This window comes from Podarcis cretensis (assembly GCF_951804945.1).
Source record: "Podarcis cretensis genome assembly, chromosome: 11".
In the NCBI taxonomy this organism is placed as follows: Eukaryota; Metazoa; Chordata; class Lepidosauria; order Squamata; family Lacertidae; genus Podarcis; species Podarcis cretensis.
In genome coordinates this window covers 34,858,933-34,882,768 of record NC_137180.1, presented here as the reverse complement: position 1 = coordinate 34,882,768, position 23,836 = coordinate 34,858,933, and the positions used below count along the sequence as shown (strand labels likewise).

Sequence of the window (23,836 nt, the reverse complement as noted above, 5' to 3'; positions counted from 1 at the left end):
GTCCGTGCGCCGCCCCTCGTAGAGAGTCTTGCGCGCTCGCTGGAGCTGAGGGGGGAGAGAGATGCTCTGGCAGCCCCTTCTTCCCTCCTCATAGCTGGCTTGGTGCCGCCCGGTTGAGCGCCGGCAGACCGTCGTCTGGCTCCCAATTATTTAATACATTAACAACAAAAAGCACCCTTCCTTCCATTTTACTGCTGAATTTTTTTTTTTTTTAAAGCGCGGCCGAGCGGGGGGGAGGGGGCGTTGTAGAAACCGTTTTTTTCTGTATGGAGAAAAAACTCACGTTCCTCGGTGGGAAGTGCAAATATTTGGGATTTTGAGGGGGGTTCCTAGTAGAAAAAAAAAAAGCCAAAGGAGATTCCCAAAGGTCTGACCTCCACACACCCGTGATGTACAAAGTGAGGTCAAGCATTCGTATCCGTCACAAAAAGAGAAACAACATGAAGGCACTGAGAGAGAAGGGAAGCAACGGCTGGTGGTGTCCATTTTGAAACACGAAAAAAGCGCTACCAGTGTTAAACTAGGGCAGTCTTTCCTCCTGCTTGTTAACCTGCAGGTATTCTGGACGCCGATTTCCATTAGGTCCAGCAAACGTGGCCAGTGGTAAAATAGGGGAACAGTGTGGTATAGTGGTTAGAGCGCTGGTTCAGGAGACCAGGGTTCAAATTCTGACTCGGCCATTGAAGTTCACTGGGCGACCTTGGGGCCACTCTCTCTGAGCCTCACTTAACCTCACAGGTATGTGTGGATAAAATGGGGAGGAGAAGTATGTATGTTGCCTTGAACTCCTTGGAGGAAAGGTGGGATATAAATACAGAAAAGCCAAGGTCAGACACCTGATCTATACTGTCTATACTGACTGGTCCTTCAGGGTTTCAGACAGGACATTCCCAGGATTGAACCTGGAACTTGCCACTGAGCTATGGCAATTCCCCAAAGTGATGTTGAGGGTTGTAGTCCAATAATATTTGGAGGGCAATGGATTGGGAAAGGCTGAAATAGAAACTTCCACATGTTTTTGAGTGAAGATTTCCTTCCAGCCACCATGCATTGTGGTTTCTCTTTCTCCTTTTTTGCATGCACATGCTTGGTTGGTTGCTTCTTAGGTGCACCTGCTAGAATGAGGAGCAGGGCAGGTGTGCTGGTGCAAATATTAACCTTTTGTTCTCTATACATAAATCACTGCTCACCTCTGTGGTCAGCTTGTGTGGGTAAGTGTAACATTTGTTGTGGAGACTTGACTGGAAGACTGAAAAAAGCTATTTTGATTATTAGAGAGGAATAAATCAAGAGGATGCTGTTTTTCTAATCAGAGAAGCAATTGCTGCAATGTTACATACAAGACCCTGTGACAGATAGTTTAATTGAAACACAGACAGAGAAAGAAATGGAGTGTCTTCAGAAATTAAACACATTACCACCTCTTAAGGTTATTGATTTGTTTTGAGGGTTATGTTGCTAATGCTCCCACAGCTTTTTTATGATATAAAACTGAAGAGCATGTATGACTGAAGAGCAATTTGCCTGGAATAACCTTTGTTGTTCCATTTGTTGACAAACCCATGCCTCTGTCGACAAAAGCAAAACCTGCCACTTACTGGATTGGATTAATCTCTTACAACTTCTGATCTGGATGGTTGGTGGATCTCTTGTTCCATGCACACATACCTCACATAGTGCTACATTGGGCTTTCTAGGTAGTGGTGCCCACCCTATGGAATGCTCTCCCATCAGATTTCAAGGAGTAAATAACTATACAACTTTTAGAAGGCATCTGAAGGCAACCATATATAGGGAAGTTTTTATACCCCAGCTGGACGGGGTATAAATAATAAATAAATAAATATTAATATTATTAATGTTTGATGTTTTATTATGTTTTTATATAGGTTGAAAGCCGCCCAGAGTGGCTGGGGCAACTCAGTAAGATGGGTGGGGTACAAATAATAACCTGTTGCTGTTAATTTCCACAAATTGGGAAATATTAGTATCATCTACACTGACTGGCAGCAGCTCTCTAATACTTTAGGCATGGCACTCTCCCAGTTCTACCTGGAGATGCCAAGGATTACACCTGGGACCTTCTGCATGCAAAGCAGATGCTATACCACTGAGCTGTAGACCTTCCCCTTCAAAAGTTCCACTTTACTATGATTCCTAGAAGACCCTGCTCCCTGCCTCGCAGGCCTTTTCCCACCTGGTCTGGGAGGGTGAGGCCCTGACTGACTATAAAAGCTGCTGAATTCTTGGGTGTGGGATAATTGCTGCTATTGATGTTTTTTTTTTAATTGTTTACAACTACTGTTGTTTGTAATTATGTGGGTTTTTTGTATGTTGTAAGCAGCCTTGAGTGTGGTTTTAAGTTTGGAAAGGTGACATACAAATGAAATGAAGGACTGACTGATTAACCTTTATGCTCAAATCTTTCCTTTATTGTCAATAATAGCTTATTTTATTCCTACTTTAATGCTAGATATTATTTCTGTTTCACATTAGTTGTCTCTATTCCCACACACACACGGCTTAATAAGCTTTTGAAAGCTGTCTAACATTGACATTTATTCCCTCCAATGTTCTCAACATAGGGTGTTGGAGTGAAAATATATTGGATTATTTCCTGAATGCCAAACAAATTAAAACAAGAGATGGAGCTGAAATCATCTGGTACCATAGAGCAAATAATAAGTTACAAATGACAGAGGCGATACAGAGTAAGTATTTGCTGGACAATATATTTGAAAACAGACCAACTGTTAACTGAGAATATGATAAAAGTGGTTTATTTTAGTTTCACAGTGTATCATGGAAGCACTTCTGAGGCCAGAGTTGAATTACCAGAGCGTTGCATGTGGTTTGTTAGAAGAATAGTTTGTTTCTTTTGTGATCATCAAATCAGAGAGCTACTCAGTTGCCTGGCAGCCATGCCACTTCAGAAATGCATTTCTAGCCCTTATGTTTTGAGACAATATGTGAAAAATATGAGTGCATCATAAGCTTTATGCAACATTTTCTGAAGGCATTCCATTGTGGCTGCAATTATTTATTATATAACACCCTTTAAGCAAATTTCCAAGATGGGAAAGGCAGAGAACCTTATGGTACGAGCCCATCCTAAACAGTGGAGAAGAGATTGCATGGAGTGATGGTGGTAAAATATTTGAACCCCCAGTCTAGGTATGTGACAGCAGTGGTGGAAAACCAATGTCCTTCAAGATGTTGCTAGAGTATACCTCTTGTCATCCCATTGGCCATGGTAACTGGGGCTGATGGTAGCTGAAGTCCAGCAACATTTAGAGGGGTCACAGGTATCCTACCTGCTCGGCTACAGGTAGAGGCGTACCTAGGTTCCCTTTGCGCCCTTGGCAAGGAGATATATTGGTGCCCCCATCTCCATAAAAAAGCATGATGTATTTAAATAATCACAAAAGACTTAAACTGGGGGCTTAACAGCAAATTCTATAAATGTCTACTCATGAGTACATATCACCAAGTTCAATGGGGCTTACTCCAAAGAAACTGGGTACACAGGACTGCAGCCTAAATCTGGCACGTCAGAGGCAGGAACTTCTGAGAATGACTCACTTCCCTTTTAGTTCAGAAAGGCACTAACTTGGAGGTTGCACACTTTACTCAGAGGTAAGCAGCACTTAAGTCGATGGCTTTTGCTCTCTGGGATAAGCATGCAGCAGCACACACACTGGAAATCAGTTAAGGTGAGAAAGAAACCAGGGATATTAGATATTTGAAGATGGCTATCAAACCTTCTCTAAGTCCCTCTTTACCAGGCTAAACATACCAAATGCCCTCAACCATTTTTCATTATGCTTGGTTTCCAGGCACTTCAACATCTTGGTTGCCCTCCTCTGCACATGTTCCAGCTTGTCAATATCCTCCTTAAATTGTGGCTCCAATAACTGGACACAGTACTCCAGGTGTGTGACTAAGGCAGAATAGAGCAGGACTGTTACTTCCATTGATCAGGACACTGTAACTCTGCTGATGCAGCCAATAATAGCAATAGCTTTTTTTTGCTGCTACATCACACTGTGGACTCATGTTAAACTTGGGGCCTACTAAGACCCCTAGATCATTTTCACATGCAAACCAGGTGTCCCCCATCTTATATTTGTGTAGCTGGCTCTTCCTGCTGAAGTGTAGAACCTTGTATTTGTCCCTTAGTTTGGGTCAATCTGTTGACGTCATATTGAATCCTGATTCTGTCCTGCAACATTAGTTACCCCTCCCATTTTGGTGTCATCTGCATATTTGATGAGCATCCCCTCAATACCTTCAGGTGCAAGTCTCTCCTTGTCCTGCCCTACTCCAGAACTCCCTTTTTGTGGGGACATACCATTTTAAATTACACCAGTTTAAGTTCTGGCTGAGTCCCAGTTGAGCAAGGTTGAGGGACTTGCTCCAGCATAGCCCCAGCTGCATTCAAGATTTGCCAGATCAACATTTGTTCATTTTGGCCGATCCTGGGTTGGAATTGCACTGTAAGTCTATAACCCTAATCCCATTGACCTGGGAATAGGACCCATTTAATCCAATGGGACTTGCTTTGGAGTAGATATGGTTAGGACTGGAGCCTAAATTGTTTGCCTTAAAAAGCACAAACATGAGAAATTAATTAAGTAGCTTCTGTGGAGTACAAAATAAGGAGAAGAATGCAATTAGTGTGCCTTTCAATTTACTGCCCACTCACAAATTAACTTGTCAACTCTTTTTTAAAGCAAGATTCTTAAGCTTAATGTTTTAAGCTAGATACTTCTATTCCAGGAAACAACCCTGCTGTATAGTGTGATTAGGAAATATTTGTATTTATGAATATATTTAAAATAACACTGACAAGTCTATCTAAGTGAATGCAATAGTCCTGGTTTCCCCAAGCCTCCCAGATGAGCTATGTGAACAGAGATATGAATCTATGTTTCCACTGTCTGTGTCTAGTGATCTCCTTCAAGTGGATTAAACTGACTCTTAAGTGATACATAAATGTTAGATAGCAACACAATTTATCCATGACAAATTTAAATGTCACAACACTGCTTGTTTTACTGTTTCTGTTCATGTTTTTTTAAACAAACAGGTCCAGCTCACATGATAGAGGCTGATGTTCTTCTTTGTGAAGAAGAGGGAAGTGGTGAGCCCATCATGGCTCATCCACCTGAAACCAGTAGTGATAACACATTAAAGGAATGGCTGAATGAAATTAAAAACACTAGCAAGGGCATCAAGCTTGATTTTAAAAGGTATTTGGAATATATATAGATACATGTTTGTAAGATTAAGGGTGCAGTCTTAAATGCACACATGCTTACTAAGAAGTAAGTTCCATTGAGCTCAGTGGGACTGTCTTCCCAGTAAACTTGCATAGAACTGCACAAGTACAATTCTACAGTTCTGTCTTAACAGTAATTATAACATTAGATATAGCCAACAGCAAACCCATTATTATCTCTTAAGTTTTAAAGCATTTTAGGATACAATAAAAGAAAGCATTTTGCTTAGGTTAAACATTTCCACCTGCAAAATTCCTCAGTTCCCACCTTTCCCACTTTCATGTGATCTGCAGCCTCAGGTTTAGTCCATTGCATTTTCTCTTAATATAATTTATACCTTATCCTTCTTATTCAATACAGTACAACAAGGCAGCTTACAAAAACTAAAATTACAGATAAAAGCAAGACCAACGAGACATTAAGAAATGGTCACATGCAGCTAGAATATATGATGTTACAATGCAGCTGTTATAGATATTAGAATAGAGCTCGAACCATAAAGCATCACACTATATTTAATGATGCTTAATTTAACATGTATTTGGTACAAAAGTATTAATCACTTTACAGTCTGTGTTATCATGGTTAATTTGCTGAGCTGGAATTTCATGGTGTAAGAATCTTTAGAAGCTGACAATAAAGAGCATTATATGAATCATTCCTAGTGTTACAGATAAGCGAGTAGCGCTGTGATCTAAACCACTGAGCCTTGGGCTTGCTGATCAAAAGGTTGGCGGTTCGAATCCCCATGACAGGGTGAGCTCCCATTGCTCGGTCCCAGCTCCTGCCAACCTAGCAGTTCGAAAGCACACCAAAAGTGCAAGTAGATTAATAGGTACCACTCTGGCGGGAAGGTAAAGGGTGTTTCCTTGCGCTGCTCTGGTGTCAGTGTTCCATGGCGCCAGAAGTGGCTTAGTCATGCTGACCACATGACCCAGAAAAACTGTCTGCGGAGCGGACAAACGCCAGCTCCCTCGGCCTGTAAAGCGAGATGAGCCCTGCAACCCCAGAGTCGTTCATAACTGGACTTAACTGTCAGGAGTTCCTTTACCTTTACTAAGATGTATTCAGATTACTTGTTGTTCTGTCTTTACAGCCTAGCAGCTGTTAATCCATCAATGAAGCTTCTTGGAGACATAAAACTCAGGCAACCGGTTTGGATTAATGCAGACATTCTTCCTGGACCAAATGGAAGTAATTGTGTAGTAGATGCAAAGGGGTTTCTAGACACTGTGATAACATTTTTTCCAGATGTAACTTTGTCATTAGGATGGACAACTGGGTGGATTAATCTAAAATGCAATAAAGGTAAGAATAAATATTGGAATGCTTCGCAAGAATTCATCCACCTAATACTATGTAAGATTCAAAATCATGCAGTTAATTTACCTAACAGTATGCATTCTAGGAAATTATGTCAAGCTGTTATCATTGACATAGTTTATATTTTATATTTTAATTTGTGTTTCCTTGTACTTGGTCATCTTAGTTGTCTATCTGCTCCTTTCAGGTTTGGGACCTCTGGTGCTGTGATGTTTCCCCCCCATTAAATAAAATTAGGAAAGCTGCTCTGTGTGTACAAAAGAATGAGCATGCAGAGCTGCCCGCTTAAATTAAGTGGAAGTAACTTACTGTGAATTACTGTAACATGTGAAGTGTGCCTGGGTCATGTTAAAATCCAGGACTGTTATCTTCCATGCGCCTGTATACACAACACATTATGAAACCTGTTTTCCCAGCTATTTGAAAATAAATGTTGTTCTAGGTTTGTATGCTCTGAAGCCAACAGGAATTTGAGTCTGGATTTAAGATTTCTGAGCCCATTTCACAGCTTAGTGCTCATTGTCTCTCCCCCGGTGCCTAGTTCCTGAAAAATTATTTCTGATCATTAATATTTTGTGGTTGTAACTTTAAAAAACCCATGCATGCTGCTGAGATGGCAAAATAAGTTCTTGAAATAATTATGTGTTTTGTTATTATTATTTTTTAGGCTATAGTTTAGCAATGGTGCAAGAGATGGCCAAGATATGTAGAGATCTTACTCAGCCAATAACATTTCCTGTTCGAGCTGCTTTGGTCCGTCAGTCAATACCTGAACTACTGTGGTTATTACAGCAGTCAAACAGGTATAGTTAACATCAATTGGGGTGATTTGGAGATTGGAGACCAACTGGGAGCTTGGGGTGACATGTAACAGTATGTTCATTGTCCATTGAGCATTTCTCCCTCATAAAACTGAATGGAAAGCTTCTGTACACCAATAGCTTAGCATTAATGCTAGTTAACTACCCATTCATTTTTTAAATCAGTGTGTCAGGTATATAGTTCAACATTTAAGTATTAAAGAGAAGGGTCGTGGCTCAGTTGTAGAACAATTTGCTTTGCATGCAGAAGTTATTGGGTTCAGTCCCTGGTTTCTCAAGGTAGGGATGAAAATTGCCCCCATCTGAAACCCTGGAGAGTGAGTGTAGACAGTAGGCTAGATGGGCGAAGGGGCAGACTTGGCATAAGGCAGCTTCTTGTGTTGGTATTATTAATGATGGACATACTTGAACAAAAAGCAATGAGCTTGTGCACATATGCTTAAAAACTGTTGACAGAATGGAATGATTGTATAAGGCAACTTCAATATATGCAAAAAATACCTGGTATTTTTTTCTGACATTGTTGGAATTCCCCAGTTTGGACATAAAAAGGAACTTGGACTTAATGCAAGTCAACCATGATGCTGGTGTGCTAGAGGAAGGAGCTGTGCAATGATGTTGAGAAAATATTAGCAGAGACACTTCTATCATTTTAATAATGGATTCTGCCTATCTTAAATTTTAATATTAATGTTATTTGCTTAAGTTTTATGTAGACTTCTATAAAATTAAACCAAAGTTTTGGTGACTTTCATTCCAGATACACTCTGACAATTTGGACAGGAAAACATGATGACTATTCCGTAGAAGATCTGCTCTTCATCAGAGGGAGCTTTGATAAAAGTAGAGTTTTTTATGATATCTTAGAACCACAAAAGTCTGAGTTTAGAAAGGCCATAGGAATGCAAATTGAGGCATAAAGAGAACAGACTGTGATCAGAGTTCATGTTTATGGAACGGGGCTTTCCCATATTCCGCTTCTCTTTGCAGTGCTCCTTGCTCACCCAATCTGCTTCTGGGGGTTGGGAATTCTTGGGATGGTATGGGAGTTGAGAGAGTTAGACCTGGACATTAAATAGAACTTTTACTATGGCTTTCCAGAAGTAGTTGTACTCCCATATTCCCTGACCACTGGTCATGCTTGCTGCACTGATGGGAATTGGGAATCAAACAAAATATTTGGAGGACTACAAGCTCCCCATCTCTGTCCTAATCTATGCAAAAAAGTTCCTGTTCTGGATACCATAGTGCCACTATCCCATGGGCACACAAAGTGTAATATACTTGAAATCCACTGATTGCTATACTTACCTCCATGTTAATTCATTGTATATATGATCCATTGCCTAAAGTGGAGCGCTATAATATCCCCATGTTGGCCTCAGCCATGGAAACACACCTGAAGGTCTTACAGCCAGCACTTTTGATTCTGCAATACTCACCTAGTGCACTGAAAAGAATGATGGAGCAGGTAGAACTACTATAGTGCAAGCCTATTTCATCAGATTAATGAAATTAACTGATGAATAAAACTCTTACTCAGCCCATAAAAGCCCCTCTAAAGTATTTGTCATTCAGTTTATCAAGCACATGTGGGAAATTATTGCCTGGTCTTCCTCACCCCCAAAAGATACATTTTTCTTCCTAACTTTGCTGTTGGCTGCTGTCAGCGAAGGGGACAGTTACAGCATTGACTAACATTTAAGAAACTGAATCTATTCAGTTAAACAGAGAAGTGATTCCTACCTCTCAAAAATAATTCAGATATCCAGGATTTTAGTGTAGCTGTGATCGGGCAGTAGCATTTCTTACTCCTAAAGGCAAAAGGTATTTTTTTTTTTACCTGAGTGTGGAAACATTTTAAAAACCACCCTGCCAGTGTCAATGCAAGTCTATCTGCATTTGAATCAAGAGTTGGCATACTTAATCGCTTACATACCAGACTGCAACATCATACTATACTTAACATTATAATGAAACTACAAGTATTTTTATTCATTCTATTATTTATTTCAGAGTTTTTGTACCCAGCTCTTCCACTGGAGCAAACACAACATACAGTATAAACAGTACTATAATCTAAAAATAAAATAAAATCATACATCCATTATAAAACAGCAGTACTTAGCCTCAACTCCAACTAGCAGCAACATCATCTGGTTTTAGTTTGATTCTGCTTCAGATTAATGTTTCATTGAAAGCAACTGCCACTTCAGTACATAATTCTCGAACATGTATTCCCTTTTAGTCTTCAGTGCTCAGGTCCCATGCTTTTAAAACTTTTATAGAAGGCAAATTCACATCCATCCACTTAAAATGTCTTTTTTTTTCTTACCTGGATGTTAAGCTTATTGTGTTTTCTTCATTATCCACCTATTTGTAATCACAGAGCCTTTGGTTACAGTTTGAGTAGATTTATTTCTGTACTTTCTATAAACCTACTTTATGTTATCTCATAGAGCTCCCATACAAAGCTGGGCTGTTGTGCTTGGAAACTGAAGAATGTTATCCTTATGGGTGCATGTTATTTGCTTTATATTACCAGCATTTGTGTGCACTAGAAAATACATAAATGAAACTGTAATCGTTCTAAAATGATTTGATGTTGCAGAAATCTCTTTCCTCAGACTCAATAAAACTGTTTTTGAAATTACCAGCATGTCTTTGATACAGTTTCTCCTACATTGTTAAAAGACAGCTACTTATTTCTGTAATAACTTTATTAACATTTAAAGCAAAATTATACAAATAACTTGTGGGAGTTAGATTTAGAAAGTTTGGCTGTTTCTTTGATAAGCTGACAAATGCAAGAAAGCTTCCCAACACAAGACTTTTACAAGCTGGGTTCTATGGCACTTCATAGACTAGTAAACTAATCATGGCATAAGCTTTGGAGGATAAGAGTTCACTTTATCAGAAGGAGATTCTAATTCATGAACATTTAAGGATCTTTAAGTAAAGAATAACCTTTCAAAATTCTTATTAGGGCAATACCTTTTTTTAGGCTAACCAAAATGTCACCAAACAGTGTGCAAGCTTTCAAATTATCCTGACCTCTTTTTCAGGTTGTTATAAACAAATGGAGATGGCTGAGAGAAATTGGCTGGTGGTGGAGCCATGGAATCTGCGTCCTGTCACAGACTCAAGACAGAATGCAGGCAAAACTGTGCCCAAGGAACGGTGCTGGGGTTTTTCCTTAGGGGCAACCACCTCGTGCCCTGCATTCCCGTCCCCCCACACCCTACACCTGCAACGATGGTCAGCAGCCCAGTTCCTGGCTGGCCCTTCTAATTTCCACCACAGAAAGCTCTCCACATCCTTTCCTGGAGCATGGCAGGGAGGGTGCAGGTGCACAAAAAGAAAGAAAGAAATGAACCATTGAGGAGAGAAAGGAGAGAAGCTGTCACCACTAAAGCAGCAGCATAATGGGGGAAAGCCAGGGTGGTGGTGGTAGGAGGAGCGCCACCACATAGAGGAAGTGGGCAGAGACAGTGGGGAGATTGAGCCAATGGGATGGGGCGCACACTGGTTTGGCCCAGGTCCCATTGGACAGCTGTGGTGGTCGGAGGTAGCAGCAGATATTATGATTAGGCTCTGCTAGGTGAAATGCAGGTTTTAGGTTGGCCCAAAGGCTTCTGGGAAGAATGAACATACAATGGTCCCACCAAACTTGGGAAGTTATTTTTAAAATATTAAGTAGGCAAAGCACACCAGCTCTTTGGTAGGTGGAAAACAGGAATTTGTTTTTGTCACAGTCCACTGTAAATAGAAAGCTAAAATGTAACTCATGTCTTTAGAGTATATCATCTCATAAAAAGTTACAAGTTACAACCTAGTGCATAGAGGAAGAGTGTAACAAAAGCTTAGAGAAATTGTCAGACTGCACAAATAAATGACTGTACAGTGGTACCTCGGTTTACGAAGTTAATCGGTTCCGGAAGTCCGTTCTTAAACCAAAACTGTTCTTAAATTGAGGCACACTTTCCCTTATGAGGCCTCCCGCTGCCAGTGCCCTTCCACCGTTCGGCTTCCGTTCATAAACAGAGGTAAAGTTCACAAACTGGGACACTACTTCCAGTTTTGCAGAGCTCGTAAACTGAAAAGATCGTAAGCAGGGCTGTTGTTAAACTGAGGTACCACTGTAGTGGGAAATAGCTTTGCAGTGGAAGAAACACCACTGTTGCTTTGTTTTCAACCTATGAATTAATTCAGTGCATTTTTGATTCCATATTGGCAGGATTGCTAATACATCAGCTTCTGTGAGAAGTCATTACATTTTGCTTAAACTGGTATGACGTCAACTCTATGATTCTATGAGGATAAAATCAGATAGATGATAGATCTATAGATAGATGATAGCTGTAACATGTATAGAACTAAATCTTGCCAGATTAGCATTATGCTCAGGTCATCAAGGAAAACCATTCCAAAAGATCTAGTGCTGAATCTTTGTATGTCTCAATAGTCGCATTGTTTCCATATATTGCTCAGCTTGCCTGTATACAATGCAAGGAAATCCACAGTGTGAGCATTAAGGAATATGCCAAACTAATTCCCCATTACATCTTAAAATTCTGGATGGGTTTTGAAGCTTAGAATCACAACTGAAAAGGAAACTCATACTGTTTCATTTTGAAATGCATTTGATAAATTCTGTGGCAATTTCCAACCTACATTTGCTTCTCTGCAAGGTGAACTTTTCTTTCAAAGAGAACAATTATCCCATCTCTTTTTAGGACAGTGGTTTTGATACTGGAAAACTCATTATTCCCTTAATCCTTTTTCTTATAACCTGAAATGTCAAACCCTTGGATGACATTGAACTGCCCACATTTGCATCTGTTTACACAGTGTTCAGGGAGCAGACTGGAATGAGTCAAGGTAAGCTCTTTTCTCTTAAACATATGCCTATCCATTTGAAAATGCACATACTTCTACATAAATGTTGGGAGGGGGCGGTTAGGCAGTAGAGAACCCACGTATGAATTCATATCAAATACATGATTTACATGTGGAATTACAGGTTTATCACAAAACAAACAATTCAAAAGGATATACAATTTTGAATTTATAAAAATAAATTACATATAAATAAAAGCATGAGAAAGTTTCCTGAAAGCTACTGGTACTACATTTCAGTCTTTGTAAGGAAGTTATTTTACAAAATTTATCAGATACAGGTATATAAATATTGTACAATATGGGGGGGACTGGGACCAGAGATGTTTACTTCAAGCACTCTATGATATGTGCATGAAGGGGAAAGGTAAAGTTGCCCCCTGTTGTCCACACATTCAGCAGACCATTTTAAAAGGAGCCCATGTGCTGCAGTTGTACACATGTCTGGTCCTTGGTCAAATAAAACCCCAATCAGGTAGTCTCCTTTGCCACAATCCACTCAACATGTAGACGCCAGGGGTAAGATTGTCGTATCTACACATACTGTGCATCTGGAGAACTTGCAGGTTAACAGCCCTCAAATGAGGCAACTGGTATGACATGAAAACATTTACTTATCATGATTAGATCAGCATGATCTATTCTATTAGTGAGAGAGAAAACAAACTAAAGTGGAGCATTTAAGACCGCTTCAGATATAAAATAACTTCCCAAACAAAAATAATTTCCAGTGCATATGTTCCTACCTTGATTATGAAAAATATAGATTATAACAATGATTTTCATTTCAAGGAGGGTACTGTTTTGTGTTTGCAAGGCGACTTAGGGTGCCTGGTCAATATTTTCTCAAAATCATGTTTCTTTGAAAGCTTGGGCTGCATACTCCAAAACCACGTAGATGCAACAGAAACAATCTCAAGTCTATACTCATCTTGCTGAGATGTAATATGGAACTTACCAGCTGAATGTAAAAATTATTTAAGTTGCTAACTTTTAAGAGGGGTTATGAGCCACTACTGAGTTTTCCTCCCAGACCAAATGCTTTTATTTGGGTTGGGCACCGGGTTTGGTGGTACACCCCTTAGGGAAAATTCTTGTTCAATGCCAGAAGTTTCACTAGCTTCCTGGTACCATTCTTAGTCTATCTGCTCATTGTAGCTACCGCTTTTATCTATTACTTCCTTATTTTCAACTGTGGGTGCCATGCACTAGGGTGTTCTTATAAATGTTGGTGGCAAGTGTAGGTATCTATGAGGTCTGGCATTATTTGTATGTTTTTGTGCTGTGAGTAGCTTCTCAATCCCAGCATGTAAACAGCTGAACTATACAAGTGTGTCATCAGCAGTCATAGGACTGCCTCAGCCCATGACACCCACAGCTGGAAGTCAAGACAGATGACTCACATCTGTGGCTGTATAATGGGACATATGTCAGTGAACAAATATGAACACACCATGGAAGAACAGTCAGCCTAACTGAAATTAATGGCTGTGGGTGTCATTTTCCAATATCAGTAGTTTCCAAAAAAATACCCGTTGAAGCTTATGATTTGCCTTTGTCGTTTCATAATTTGTCAGGAGTCAACAATTATTTTAATATACACAATTCATCTTTTTGTAAAAAATAAGGGGCATTCTTGAGCCGTGATATCTGTTATAGCCTTGTTTTCAAAGTAGGAACACGGAATGCAGTGTTTAAAAAAGTACACACAGTAACTAGACATCTAAGCTACACTCAATTCTTGCTATGTTTTGGGTCATATGGATGCAGTGGAAGGGTTGTCAGAGGCAATCCAGTGCTTCCACTGTTACACCCACACCATCCCAGTTCAGCCCTAGTTCCATTTAGCAGCACTAATGATGGTGTCAGGAGGACAGCTCCCCCCCATCACACACGCTGCTACGGCTTTTATCTCGGCTGAGCCTATATTGTTTAATTGGTTGTTATTATTTAAATTAAATTTCTGACACACCCTTGCTTCCAAATGAACACAGGGCAGCAAAGTAGCAAAGCAATACATTTACAAATAATGTTAAAAACCCCCACACATTTTAAAACAATTAAAACTGTCTTAATTAGTGCAATAAAGGCTCAAATTAGAATTTGCAGCCCTATGTCTGATAGCTTCTTTGCTTTAAAATTTGCCTCAAATACAATTTTTACTGTCTCCCATTTGGGTGGTACCAGTTGATATTTGATGGTTCAGCTCCCCATTATTGCTAAGCCAAAGGCCATTGCCAATCATTCAGGAGTACAATAGGGGAAAAAAAACACAGAACGCTGCTCAAAATATTATAAATATCACAATGCGTTGCAATATCAGATCTTTTCCAATAATAAAAAAAACTATTAAACTCATTAGAGAAATGAGTCATAATTATAAATGCTCATTTATAATTCATTCAGCACTACTATCTGGAATGCTTTACTCTACTTTATTAGGAAGGAAAGGAAGCAGATTTGCCTGGGATAAGAAGCACCACTAACCTTACAACCTCCCCCATTTTGTTCAATGGTGCTGTTGTTTTCTGCTATGGGTTCTATGGGGACCAGGGGTGGAGGTTCATTCATGGCTTCCCTCCTCAGATCACCCTGTTCTTTTTGAGATGGCAGACATGGGGGGAAATATATACCTGAACCTTTTTTGAATATTAATTCCCACAATAACTCCTCATCTGCAAGAAGGTAAGAAAACAGAATGGTGGTGAGGTTGGAAGACAAGAACATGAGATAGCATGGGATGCTGGGTAAAGCACTGTTTTGGAGACAGCCTTGGAGTTGGTGGAAATAACAGGTGAAGAGGCTATAAGTGAGAACCTGGATACTGAGAAGAATCTGTTCATAACAGAAACATTGTATAGCTGCATATTAATTAGTATAGAATAGCTGTCTTCTTTACTATGGATCTACTGTCTTTGTATAAGCGAGTAAGCCAAAGCACTACTAGCCACCCTGAACAGAATATTGTTAATTATTCAGGGCCTTCAGTCAATAACATTTGCTTTCTGATTAGATCAGAAATTACTGAAAGATTAAAGCCACAAAACATTTTTAAGTAACAACATAGTGCCAGTTATCAGCGAACACAGAAATCTGATAAATGTTTCACAGGAACTGTTCCAGTACAAAACACCAATGCTGACATTTACAATATCAGCACTCTTTCCCACTCCAATAAAACACAAGTAAACAACAGAGCTGCTTTTCATAGCAAATGTCTGTAGGATGTGAAAGATCTGGAGCAAAGATAAAAAAACACCTGCCCCAATTTAGCAAGGTCTATGCTGCATGAGGAATATAATAATGATAATGATAATAATGATAATAATGATAATAATGATGATGATGATGATAATGATAATAATAATAATAATAATAATAATAATAATAATAATACTTTATTACTTATACCCCACCCTTCTGGCTGGGCAGCTCCCAACATAACATAAAAAACACAGTGAGACATCAAACATTAAAAACTTCCCGATACAGGGCTGTCTTCAGAAAGCCATGTAATTATTTCTTTGACATCTGATGGGAGGGTCTCACAGGGCAGGTGCGACTACCAAGAAGACCCTCTGTCTGCTTCCCTGTAACTTTACTTCAGTGAGGGAACCACCAGAAGACCCTCAGAACTGGACCTCAGTGTCCAGGCTGAATGATGGGGGTGGAGACACTCTTTCAGGTATGTTGAATTGGATTTGTATTTTAATGCACATCCCCATTTAGAGGCACCAGAAGCTACGTAAACCAAGACTGGGGACAGGTGGACTGTGTAACTGCATTCAAAGGGGAGAAAAGTGAGATCATTATGCCTTTACCACACTTGAATTGTAACAATAACTATTGGAGGTCTATAGCCAGTGTTTTGGCTAGTTTTTCTAACACACTCCCATCCCCAAAGCCAGTCCACCCATGAGGCAAGGTGAGGCAACCACCTCAGATGGTAGGATGCATAAGTGATGTAGATCTTTATTCCCCACTTGTTCCTGATGTTGACCTTCTCTTCCTTCTTCTTCCCTTGCAGGGAGGGGAAGCGCCATTTTACAGTTTGCCTCAGGTGCCAAAATGTCTTGGACCAGCCCTTCCTGTCCCACAAACAATGGATCATGGGAGGAATCTCTCCCACAGTCCCAAACAGAAATACTGTCTCTCTCACCATTTTTTTCTGTTACCTTTTGACTTGTCTCTACCCTAGCTGACATTTTGGTGGCAGCTTCTTTTTCATAATCCCAGACTACATAGTCCCTGCCAACGTGCACATCAAAGAAACTTGTCTGCCAGGCACTCCATGATAACACCCAGTTTTGCCAAGATCCTATTTTAATGATCCATGCATGCACACACAAATACACACAGTTGGAGAGAAGTCACATGAGAATTGATTGCATACGATCAGTTGTCATTGCAAAGAGCAGCTTGCTAATGCAGAAGAGGTAGATGACAGCAGCAAAAGTAATGGGGAGGGGACTCACTTTCCCTTCTTTGTCTCATGCTGTTGCTGCTTCTCTCTGTCTTCCCCAGTGCCTTTGAGACTTTAAGGGAGAAAGGGAAGGAACAAATGCAAGACCTGGTGGAGGAGATATCTCTAAGTGCACAAAACAATACATTTAACAGCCTCAATATGTTTTGATTAAACTCTGTGTCAAGGATACAGTAAAACAATAATGCTTTATGTTCTCAAATAACACTTTGAGAACACTTTCTGATTACAGCACCCTGAAAAAGATTTTAATTGAAACATAATAAGTATAATAAATTACTGTTTGGTGCATGTAGAGCTCCCTTTCGTCCCACTTTTCCCCTCATAGTGAATCCTCACCCTAACGACTATTTTATTTAGGCAACTATCACAAAAGATTCCCATGATCCATCGAATCCTATAAATTCAAGAATGTGGCCAGAGGGAAAGAAAGTGTTTGGGAATTAAAAAACCAAAAAAGCAGCAAAAGCTAGAGTTTAATGCAGTAAAATGACACCAGTATATCTTCATTACTTCCATGGTTGCTCCTCTGCCCCAAAATGTATTAAATAAATACTCAAGATGAACAAACAACAAAAGCTTCCAAAATTTAAACAGAAAAACATTCACTCTGCAAAACTGGAGACGTTTGTTGGATTTTACGGCAGCTTTTCCATCTGTTATAAATTGGATGCAATACTTTTCTAAAATGTTGTGCTTTTTATTGTTTGTACATGTCCTGCCTTCCCCCCCTAGTTGTTGCTAAAGCTTTATATTTTTCCTTCATTCAATTCAGTCACTTCTCATTAGACGTTTGCAACCTTTCAAGAGAGGATACATTAATGTAAGAATAGACACTAGACATAATCCAGCACAGAATTAGGCATGACTAAACCTATTGAAATCAATGGGCTTGAACACATTCCCACTATGTACTGGGTTGTTCCCATTGTATAGCTGAACTGTCTGTTGCACAATATAGGATTTAGTTCTGTAACAGCTGTTTAAAAATAGTCACACATTGTAGATAAGGCCTTAGTAAACTTGCTGTAAGAGACTGGGCCTAGTATTTGCAAACCCTAGAATGCCTTATCAGAAAATTCTGGTTTGTATTATCTATGCAGACAATGGAGAACCATATTCATTGTTTTCTCCTTTTACTATGGAGTTACAATGAAGGTAGCAATATTTTGCAATTATTCCTCGGCAACTAACCAGAACATTTTTTGCAGCTCAACCTCAAGGCTGATGTTCAATGAAGAGTTGGGGAGGGGGTGTTGCTACAGTCCAGTCCAGCCACTCTCACATTCCAAAATAATACTTGTTAGTGTGTACAAGTTGTATGCCACTGTTCCCCAGTAATCAACTAAAAATTTACCAGCTGTTTGATCTGTTCAGTTTGTAATGATTGCCTCCTTGTCAAGAGTGTTTTACTTTTGAAGTCTTTGGGGTAAATGGGCGCTGTTGGAATTAGGGTTTTTTGTCCACAAGAAACCACTGTATTAATCTTACAGATATCAGGGATTGGGGGATGAGGGTTCACATTTAAAGGGGGAAGAAAACAAGGTCTGGTCAGGGCAGTGTGATCTGAACCCCGCCTCTCTAAAATGGCATGATTTCTCCTGCTCAAGAAACTGGGAGGCATGTTTTCTATCAGTTCTCTGGAACTCAGTGACAAAGATGGAGACGGGGAGAGCAGCTTTTTCTTCCCTAGAAGCGATTTGCTGTCTTCAGTAAGAGGGCTTAAGCTAGTTGTTAGCTGTGAATCAGAACTGTAGTGATTTGCCCCCAGATTTCTTCTTTGAACAATGTTTTTCAAGGTGGAAACAAAGGTCATTTGGGCGGAATCTGGATTCTGGTCTACAGGAGCTTCGCTCTGATCTGCTGCAGCTTCGCTCCTATTGTGGTAAGTCTCACCAAAGAGTGACTGAGAATTTATCTCATCATACGACATTTTTCTTGAGGCAGTTTGCTCAAAGTTTTTCAAGAAATTAAGAGTATCCTTTATATCAATGCTGTGGTGTCTGGTGATAAATCTCTTGGACAGGGCCAGGCTGTTGATTTTAAAACACAATTCTTCCTCTGGAGTTATGTCCTGAAGCTCTTCTTGTAAAGGGGATATTTGATTCTGATCAAAAAGTGAGGAGGAAGGCTTCATCCAAGGTTCAGAATATACGTGCTGCATCTGAGGTCCTGTGTGTGCCAAGTTGGGTTTTCTTGAAGGAGAATGTGGTTCAAGGGCATCTTCCTTTCTTCCAGGATGGTTAGGTTCTTTAAAGTTAAAGAGACCCTTTTCTGTCTCTTTTGAATTTGACTGTGGTGAGGGAGATGTTTTGATTTCTACATCTGATGGGGAAGTGCAAGAACTTGAAGAATGAGGTTCATCAGTGTCAGGAGGAGGAACATTTAAGTACTGCTTAATTCTTTGCCTCCCAGATGGAGACCTGTCTTTCGTAATAATTATGACTTCTTTCCCCCTTGCTTTGCAAGCATCTAGGAGAACTTTGAGGGTTTCCTTGTCCTCTGAATTCACTGAGTAAACAAGAACTGAATTGCCATAATGGTCTTGCAGACTTATGTCTGCTCCACTTTTAAGCAGTAAAGAAACCACTTCAGGACCAGCCTTCTGCAAGCAAGCATGCATTAAGGCTGTCTTCCCAGTTTTGTCCTGTATGTTCGGATCTGCCTTATTCTCCAGGAGGTACTTCACCATTTTGACTTTGCTAACACTCTGATGGTCCATATGCTTTGTCTTACAAGCAATCATTAAAGGGGTTTCACCACGGTCATTGCTTTCGTTAATGTAGGCTCCACCTTCTAACAACAGCCTTGTGAGACGAAGTCTGCTTTGATAGACCGCTTTTATCAGAGAGTTTCCATCAGGTGAAAGCTCTATGACTTCTTCCATCTTCTCTGTTTTTGAAGACTGCAGCTGTTGGAAATGTTGCCTAATTTGGAGACAAACAGGAAAGATAATTAAGAATCTAATATATATTTTCATTTAGTACCAGGAAGATGAAAAAATGGGAGCCTCTATTAAACAGAACATTCTAATTTTGCAATACACACACACACCTGTCTGCATGAAACAGTGCATATACCTTGTATTCCTCAAGTTGACCTCGCACTAAAGGCTGAAATAATGCATTATATGTACTTAACAAAACTCTGACAGGAAAAGCAGCTTTGGAATACTGTATAGTTATTTAGATTGGAGAAGTATCAGGAAGGAGGTTGCTTAAATCTTTCTTTACCTGATACTTTCCCATTGCAACTCCAGCTCTCATACTAAAAAAAAAATGAATATATAAATTAGTACTCCACTTTGGCCTGAGTCATACCCAGAGTTTGCTTTCTTATCTGATAATTGTTTCCATTAGTCTTGTGAATTATGTTAAAACTGACAGGAAGGCATGGAAGAATAAGGAAACTCAGAGAGGATGCATTGAGTGTTTCTAGTATGTTTGTTTATGGTCAGCAAGTTGCTTACTAGAGGACCACTTAAGTAGGGAGTGGGGGCGATGGGCCATGCTACCACACATCACAACCCAAAAGGTGCTTTAACAACAGGTTCTCATTGTAATCACCACCCCATACCTCTTGATTGGCTTAGTATGCCAGCTTAGTATGCATCCTTACTCTTATGTGAGGCTTCAGTCCTATCTAAGAGTAAGCCCAATTGAAACCAGAAGAACATACTTCTGTAAAGCTTGAGTTGAGAGAAGCTGAGTAGTGGTTAGAGTGTTGGACTAGGACTTGGGAGACCACTCAGCCATGGATGTTCATAGGAATATAAGAAACCACCTTATACCAAGTCAGCTCATTGGTCTATTGAGCTTGGCATCATCTACATTGACTAGCAGCAGCCCTCCAGCATTTCAAACCCTTCCTGGAGATTGGACCTGGTATCTTTGTTATGCAATGCAGGTGCTCTGCCACTGAACTACAGCCCTTCCTAAAGGGGCTATGCAGGGTTGTTATGAGGATAAAATGAGGAGGGAAAACTTTGAGCTCCTCGGAATAAAGGTGGGACAAAAATGTAAAAAATAAATATACCCAGTATGCTCTAAGGCACGCATACCAGGGAGTGTTGTTGTTGTTTAGTTGTGTCTGACTCTTCGTGACCCCATGGAACAGAGCACACCAGGCACTCCTGTCTTCCACTGCCTCCCACAGCTTGGTCAAACTCATGCTGGTAGCTTCGAGAACACTGTCCAACCATCTCGTCCTCTGTCGTCCCCTTCTCCTTGTGCCCTCCATCTTTCCCAACATCAGGGTCTTTTCCAGGGGGTCTTCTCTTCTCATGAGGTGGCCAAAGTATTGGAGCCTCAGCTTCAGGATCTGTCCTTCCAGTGAGCACTCAGGGCTGATTTCCTTAAGAATGGATAGGTTTGATCTTCTTGCAGTCCATGGGACTCTCAAGAGTCTCTTCCAGCACCAGAATTCAAAAGTATCAATTCTTCGGCAATCAGCCTTCTTTATGGTACAGCTCTCACTTCCATACATATAGCTCATAGCTTCTCTGAGTTATTCAAGCCCCTTCACCACGGCAAGGCAGTGATCCATGAAGGGGATACCAGGGAGTAAGTCCCCTCAAATATGCAGCCCAAATCTATGCATATTTACTGACAGTGGTGCCAACATAAATAAAATATTGAGGAGGGGGCAGGTAAGCCCTGTCCTGCATAATCGACACAGCGCAGTGAGTGATCCCCTCTAATATTTTATTGGGTGGCTGAAGGGACCTCCTATCTAAGTGGGGCTTACTCCCAGGTGACTGTGCATAATATTGCAGCCTTCCTGGAGCTTCCTTATCATTAAATACATATCACTACTAAACTGTGTGCACCATACAAGGTTAGTTTTTTTAAAAAAAAATAGCACTGATCTTTGTATTGTCTTAGGAAATAAAAATTCAGAGGCACTCTTTTACAGAAAATAAATTCTCCACCCAATTTGCAACCTGGCAAAACAGTCAGCCTTGCTCAGTACCACACAACAGTCTGCTCCATTTCACCGCTGCATCCCATAAACAATAAAAAGTAATTTCGTTTTAGTTAAATTTAACTGCTAATTGGAACACTGCAATTTGTATGCTCTTCTGCTTCTTCTTCCGCGGTGCCAAAAACAACAACCCAGCAACACTCTGAAGAAACTCCATTCATTTTAGTCCAGAGTATTTGCGATTTTTAAATATTTCGGAAGTGCGTGGTTGCAAAAACGGAACTGGGAATCCGAACACTGCTAGTAAAGAAACGGTGTCGGACTGCACACTTTTGCAAGCCATCAGCGAGCCTATTCCAGACTATATGCCTATTTAGGAGCCAGCACTACTGAAGTCAATGGGTCGTGCTTCCAAATAAGTGAGCCTAGGATCCTAGGTTAACAGCCGGCAGGCAGGCAATGTACAAGGACACGGATTCCACCCCTTACTCCCTGTTGCCTGCCCCCTTTGCACGCCCTCGGGAGCCCCCTCACTCTCGGCAGAGCTGTGCAGAGTCGCCAGGCGCGCTCGCCAAAACGCAGCGGCGGCGGCGGCGGCGCCACCACGCCAAGGCACCGCTGGGTGAGGCAAGTTGTTCTGCCCTCAGGTAGGAAGGCAAGCGGCCCGGGGTCAAGCCACCGCTCTCCAAGTCTCCCCTCCGCCCGCTTTACCTGCTCGAGGAGCCGGCAGCTGAGGGACGCCGAGCGGGAGAGCTGCTTTCTCTAGCGCAGGGGGCTCCTCTCTGCGCAGGAATTCAGGTCTTCTTAGTTCTCCAGCGGCGGCTGCCGCTTGAAGCAATAGAGGGGAGTTGAGGGGGAAGAAACGCCTCCGCTCGGCTGGCAGGCAGCGCCCCTGCTCTGGAGAGGCGGCTGTCAGCAGCGCTGGGGCGGCTTCGCCCACCTCTTGGGCGCGCCACCCACGCGCTGCTGAGCTCGGGCTCTAAGGACCCGCTGCCTCGCCGCTAGTCCCCCCTCCGCGGCCCCCGGTTGTCCAAGGGCGTCTGTTGCCTGCTCGTCCGCGCGGAACTAGCCAACTGCCGGCAAGGTGGGCTTGCTCGCTGCTCTTGCAGAAGGCGGGAAGCCAGCGGAGGCGGCGGGAGCGCGCGCGCGCGCTCTGTCCCTCCTCAGGGAAGATTGCGAGGTAGAGTCTGCTCCACGCATCCAGTCGGATTTGCGGCGTGCAGCCAACGCCTACGTTTGCTGGAAAGCAGGTCTCCCTGGAGTCAGTGGAGAGCGCACTCCCGAGGACACGTGTATAAGAAGACTGCGGCCTCTTAGGTTTTACATCTCCCCACCCCACCCCCGGGCCCCAGAGGTCTTTTAGGAGCTGCGTGTCAGGCAGAAGTTCAACAGGTGCAGACTTTCCCTCGGACGCAGAGATGGCGAGAAGAAAGTTGCACCTGTTGAGTTTCTGCCTGGCAGAAAACTGTCAAAGGCAGCTTCTCCCACTTTGAGTGTCTTTGCCTTTCTAGTTTGTAAGGTTGGTGGCAGGTCCTGTCCCCTTCCTTTCCCCCATTGTTGTGAGACAGTTTGAGAGACAACATTTGTTTAGAAAGCGGGATAAAACACATAGATAATAAAGTACTACTAATAAAGCTTTTGTCAAGAAAAAGCTGACCATTGTGCTCTGCTTTGGACCACTTGCCCAAACATTAAAATTCATGGGTTGGATCAGAACATGGAGACAGAACTCTGCTGAAATCATCACTTTACCGACACCCACCCACCAACCCGGAGCCCTGCATTTGTAAATGGATGTGGTTGTGTGTATGAGACAGGTGGGTGGGTACTATTCTTACCATTTGTATGCTGCAGCCAACAATTTACCCCCAAGAATAAGGTTTTCTTTCCATACTAGAAGGTGCAGCTGCCTAGTGATATTTTGACCAGTCTTCCATTAAGTTGTCTATTTCTTTTTCACTGGTTATAAGATTGACAGGTGCATAATGCAATCCTCTCACAGGAGGGAGAACTACTTCGGAACGCATGGTTGGGTGGGAAACACTTGTTGGAAAGTGTCCTCATGGCAAAATCCCTCTATCATATTTGGTAAAGGTGAAACACCT

The 23,836-nt window shown here is 41.3% G+C and overlaps 2 protein-coding genes across 2 annotated transcripts; one reads left to right on the top strand and one right to left on the bottom strand.

Moving 5' to 3' along the window:
• The first annotated feature begins 746 nt into the window (after positions 1 to 746).
• Positions 747 to 18,173, top strand: FAM151B (family with sequence similarity 151 member B). Its single transcript, XM_079995750.1, is given in 9 exon segments — positions 747 to 1,211; positions 2,586 to 2,711; positions 5,090 to 5,252; positions 6,379 to 6,590; positions 7,273 to 7,408; positions 8,187 to 8,269; positions 10,492 to 10,550; positions 10,552 to 10,606; positions 12,278 to 18,173. Coding segments are annotated over 9 exon segments (1,152 nt in total). The 5' UTR covers positions 747 to 1,012; the 3' UTR covers positions 12,397 to 18,173.
• On the bottom strand, positions 13,937 to 23,124 carry ANKRD34B (ankyrin repeat domain 34B). Its single transcript, XM_079995624.1, has 2 exons — positions 22,443 to 23,124; positions 13,937 to 19,735 (listed from the first exon to the last, which is right to left on the bottom strand). Exon 2 carries the CDS (start codon positions 19,693 to 19,695, stop codon positions 18,154 to 18,156), a length of 1,542 nt encoding a protein of 513 aa, XP_079851750.1. The 5' UTR covers positions 19,696 to 19,735; positions 22,443 to 23,124; the 3' UTR covers positions 13,937 to 18,153.
• Positions 23,125 to 23,836: the final 712 nt, after the last annotated feature.